Source organism: Rhagoletis zephyria, unplaced genomic scaffold (genome assembly GCF_001687245.7).
Source record: "Rhagoletis zephyria isolate East Lansing unplaced genomic scaffold, Rhagoletis_zephyria_1.1 Rzeph_scaffold_01453, whole genome shotgun sequence".
In the NCBI taxonomy this organism is placed as follows: domain Eukaryota; kingdom Metazoa; phylum Arthropoda; class Insecta; order Diptera; family Tephritidae; genus Rhagoletis; species Rhagoletis zephyria.
Genome location: NW_016158537.1, coordinates 16369 through 21736, shown reverse-complemented (window position 1 = coordinate 21736; position 5368 = coordinate 16369). Strand labels below are relative to the sequence as shown.

The 5368-nt window shown below is 33.8% G+C and overlaps 1 protein-coding gene across 1 annotated transcript in view; it reads left to right on the top strand.

Annotated features, from left to right (window-relative positions):
• The window catches only part of eIF4B (eukaryotic translation initiation factor 4B), a 41119-nt gene extending 40796 nt beyond the window's left edge, over positions 1–323 (top strand). The window contains exon 3 of the mRNA XM_017617622.1: positions 272–323. Coding sequence (XP_017473111.1) covers positions 272–308 — 37 coding nt within the window. The 3' untranslated portion in view covers positions 309–323. The remainder of the gene's footprint in view (positions 1–271) is intronic.
• The last annotated feature ends 5045 nt before the right edge of the window (positions 324–5368 follow it).

Sequence of the window (5368 nt, the reverse complement as noted above, 5' to 3'; positions counted from 1 at the left end):
ATTTATTTTGATTATTTTTGTTTATCGGTCTTTAAATTGTAAACTGATGTAATTTTTATTTTTTAAGCTCGAGGTTTTAGTTCTTTAATACTCTCTTAGGAACTCTTAGTTGTCGGTCGACCGGGACCTCAGATTGGGGTCGAAATATCGATATTAAAAATTAAAGAACTACAACCTGTGTTTTATGTATGCTACTTATTTTGTTAAAAATTGTCTATGTTACAACTTTTCTATAAAAGCGATAAATGCATTAACATTTTTTTTATCTAAGATTAACAAAGTTGTGGAAACTACCGTATCTGATTTAAAATTGTCTTGGATGGCATGGAAAAAAATAATTATTCAGAAAGGATTAAAAAGAAAACACACAACAAGGTACTTAAGATGAGCTTTTGTATATTTCAAGTATTTGTAGTAAAGTTAAATAAATATTATTTGCGACGATAATACAAAGATTTTCCGGTGAAAAATGTTAGCGTAGGATGATTTTTGACCTAGTTAGAATTTTTAATAATAATCTAGTTTTATTTTTTAATCCTGCAATAAAAGATCCCAATTTTAGCTCAAACAGTTGTTTATGATGACAGAATAAGAATACGAAGAAAAAATTGATGAACAAAGCCGTTTGGTTAAACCTTGCCCAAGGGAACCGTACGTGTTACGTTGCCAGTGCCCAAATTTGATCAGCAAAAATTGTCAAAAACCTAAAATTTACAACAAATGGGTAAGCAGATGACCACCTGCATTCATTGTAGATGACATACTGAAAAGCTAGCAATATCGCTCACCCGTTTCGCAGAAATTTCAAACTTTCTGACACAGCCCATCACTAAACTTCCAAATAGTGTAACGTAGCCAGTGCACATTCGAATGCTTATAACTTTGACACCCAAGGATTTATTAAAACCTCTCTTTTACATACATACATAGATTGGACCGTGCCTGATCATATCACCTAAAAAGCCCACTTGATTTTGTGTTATTTAGTGGACAATTGATTTATACTTTAGAAAAAATGTGTACGAATGTAACGTAGCCAGTCAAATAATCGGCCATATGATAGTTTTGCGTAAAGGGGTCGATATGAAAAACTTGTACTTTGAATCCTTGACTATTTTCTCTTTTCGAGTTTTTTATTCACAAAACTTTACTCTCTATAGTTGTAGTAACATTGAACCACAAGATGCATTTGGAATTTTTATGGTAGCATTTTCATTAGATTTTTGCAAAAGCATGGCGCCGAACTTAAATATGAAACGATTAAAACTTTCATATTCCTAGAAATAAGGCCTTTTCCCTTGCCTCTTACAATTATAGGTAGAAAAAAAGGCAAAAAAAGGCAACATCAAATGAGTATATATGGATTCAGGGAAAGCTAAATTGTGGACATTCTTAATCGAATATACTCTATCCCTTTAGCAGGCAAAAGGCAATTTCCATAAAATCCGTTCCCTGCTTATGAAGTATCATTGGTAAGGTATTTTGTGACCGTTTTAATTTCTTTGCAAATAAGCTCATTCACAGTATGAGGAGGAAGGTAAGATAAACGAGTGTCATTCCGTGTTGAATTAAGATGTATTGGTATTGAATAAAGAAAAACTTGGGACGTGAATGAGAAAAGGGACGTGAAAGAAATAAAAAGGGTGAGAAAATACCTTTCCACTGATACCTCATACGTCTATATCGGCAAAATTTTGGAGCAGTTATCAATTTTTTCTTACACAAATCTTTGAAAAAGTTAAAAAACAGTGTCAAAAATCTCATTTTCATGATTCCGTTGATACAATTCTTTAATATTTTTTATGTAGATTTTTTAAGCTTAAACTGTTTTGTAATCTGAGGCGATTTTTTCTAAAAAAATCCTTTAAGAAACTATTTTTATTCATAAAAAACTAATTTTTTTAGAGGTATTTTCAAACCGGTCCAGCTCACATAAATCTTAATATTTTTCCGAAATATTTTGGTAGAAGTCTTAAAATATACTAGATTTGGTAATCCCGCCGGAAAACCGCAACTTTTTTTGGTGAAGCAGACTAATGTACAGTAGTCGAAAAAATTATAGCCGTTCCAAATTTTGAATTTTGAATTTTTTTTGGGTTAATTTTTTATTGTTCATTCTTTGACAACACCCGTATAAATACAAGTTTAAAGGCAGTTTCACACGATTGGGTATTTGCCAAAACTTGGTGTCGTATCCCAATTGTTTGAATACCCATATATTTTTCTTTATCCCAATCACGAAAATTAATTTGTTGAAATTTTTCAATAGAACATCGCTGTATTTGATCAATATTTTGACTACAAAAAAAATATTTCCATTTTTTATACCTTTCATGAGCATGAAATGGTATTATAACTTTGGTCCGATGTTTGTAAATACCAGAATAAAAAGAGATAGACCCATTAAAATGTATACTTATATGATCAGAACGTCGAGCTGAGTCGATTTAGCCATGTCCGTCTGTCCGTCTGTTTGTATGCAATCTAGTCTCTCCGTTTTCGAGATATCGGGATAAAATTTGGTAGGTGGGTGTATTTTATAATGTATTAATCATTTGTCGGAACCGGAGGAATCGGACCACTATAACATATAGTTCCCATACAACTGATTGTTCAGATATGAGATTTTTCGTTATAACTTCTCCATTTATGCAGCTAGGAACATGAAATTTTGCAGTACTTGCACCCATTATCAACAGAATACTTACAGTGAAAATTACAAAGATCAGGTCACTATAACCTATAACTCCCATACAACTGATTGTTCAGATATAAAATTTTTCGTTATTACTCCTCCATTTATAAAGCTAGGAACATGAAATTCCGCACTGTTTTCAATAATTACCAACAGAAAACTTACAGTGAAAATTAAAAAGATGGGGTAACTATAACCTATAGCTCCCATACAACTGATTGTTCAGATATGAGATTTTTCGTTATAACTCATCCATTTATGTAGCTAGGACCATGAAATTTCGCGCTGTTTTCACTCATTATCAACAGAAGACTTACAGCGAAAATAACAAAGATCGGGTCACTATAACCTGCAGCCCCCATACAACTGATTGTTCAGATATGAGGTCTTTTATCATAACTCCTCCATTTATGCAGCTAGGAACATGAAATTTCGCACCATTTTCACTCATTATTAACAGAATACTTACAGTGAAAATAACAAGGATCGGGTGACTACAACATATATCTTCCATACATCTGATTGTTCAGATATGGGATTTTACTGTAAAACTCCTTTATTTGAACAGCTAAAACCGATAAATTTCGTAAGATATTTTATAAATAATAATACAAAGTCTACTGAGAAAATCATCAAAATCTATGCTGTATAAGCTTTATCTCCTATAGCACTGATTGTTCAGATACCAGTTTTTGCGATATATCTCCTTTATGTAGGAAACTAAACCCAATAAATTGTGTTACCGGTTTACATACCGATCACATAGCAGTGAAAATCACTTAGATTGGTGCTAATATAAGGTATATCTTCCATACCTCTGATTGTTCAGATGCGATTTTTTATATAGGTATGTAACTCCTCTATCGATGTATGCAGATGTATTCAAAAGCAGTAATCTGTCAAAGTAAAATTTGCAGATGTTCATGAAAGGTATGAAGCCTTCGTCATAGCCGAAAACAGCGCTGCTCTTACTTGTTTTATTTTGTACTTATCTGTACAAATGTACCAATCGAATGCCACTGCCTTAAAAATTTATGCAATTAAAAAAAAAAATATCAACAAATTTTCGTAAAAATGTCGAGTTTTTTAATTAGATTCGAAGTATGCAGTTTTGTAGCCCATTGAATTCTAGTAGAATAAAGTACAAGTTTCAAATGGCTAAAAACTACAATGGATTTTTTGGAATTTATTGTTTGTTGTTGCAGAATACCTACAACCAATCCACAAGAAAGGGGACCCCGCCATTCGCGCCAACTACCGCGGGATCAGCCTTCTAAGCATAGTCTACAAGGTATTTTCAAGTGTATTGTGTGATAGATTGAAGCCCACCATCAACGAACTGATAGGACCTTATTAGTGTGGCTTTGGACCTGGAAAATCCACCATAGATCAGGTATTCACAATACGTCAAATTTTTGAAAAGACCAGCGAGAATAGGAGCGACACATACCACCTATTTGTCGATTTCAGAGCCGCTTTCGACGGCACGAAAAGAAGTTATCCTTATGCTGCGATGTCTGAATTTGGTATCCCCGCGAAACTAATACGGCTGTGTAAAATGCCGTTGAGCAATACCATCAGCTCTGTCAGAATTAGGCAGGATCTCTCCGAGCCGTTTGATACTAAACGAGGTTTCAGGCAAGGTGACTTCCTTTCATGTGATTTTTTTTTTATCTGATGTTGGAGAAGATAATAAGAGCCGATAACTGAACCGCTCAGGTACAATACTTTACAAGGGCGTACCGACTATATCGATATTATCGGTAAAAAGAAGGGCTACGTCTGTTACGCCTTCTCGGGATTAGATAGAGAAGCAAAGCGAAAAGCTCTGGTGGTGAACAGAGGAAAGGGAAGGCCACCTCTGCGTTGGAAAGAGCAGGTGGAGAAGGACTTGGCTTCACTTGGCATTTCCAATTGGCGTCAGTTGGCACAGAAGAGAAATTATTATCGTGCTGTTTTGGACTCGGCCAAAATCGCTTAGGCGGTTACAGCGCCAATAAAGATGAAGAAATAAAATTTTTTAAATAACAATCAACTACAAACAATTGTAGACGAGACTCCTTGAGACTGAGAACGTATTACACCCTTAATTCTCATTTGAGGCATTTCATGTCACCGCGGCCACCTCTCTGAGCGACCTCTCAGGATTTGGATGAAAGTTGAAGTAATTGAAGGTCTAGGTGACATGAATATACGTGCAGCATATTTTGCCGTTATGATGTAGCGGTGCCTATTTTCTTCTATGACTACGTACCAATTACTTTAATCCTACTTTAAGCTAGTTTAAAAGGTTAAATAACAACAAGTTAGGGAACTTCATATCCTTATCCGAATCTTTAAATCAATAAATAATTTTTTCTTTTTAGTTCTTATTGTAATAAAAGAGTGTTATTGGTTTTCTTTTAAACTATAATTTTGTTACTCATTAGGTTTATTTTTTTTACACATCTTTCCTTTTTCTTGTTTTAATAAAAGGACTAACCTTGATCATTGGAGGTCTAATATTCTTTTGCAATGAAACCGAAATATCAACAACATCAACATCAACAACACTCATTGCAAAAGAATATTAGACCTCCAGTGATAGCTTCAAGGTTAGTCCTCTTATTAAAACAAGAAAAAGGAAAGGTGTGTAAAAAAAAATAAATAAAAAAATAATAAAATAAAGGAGTA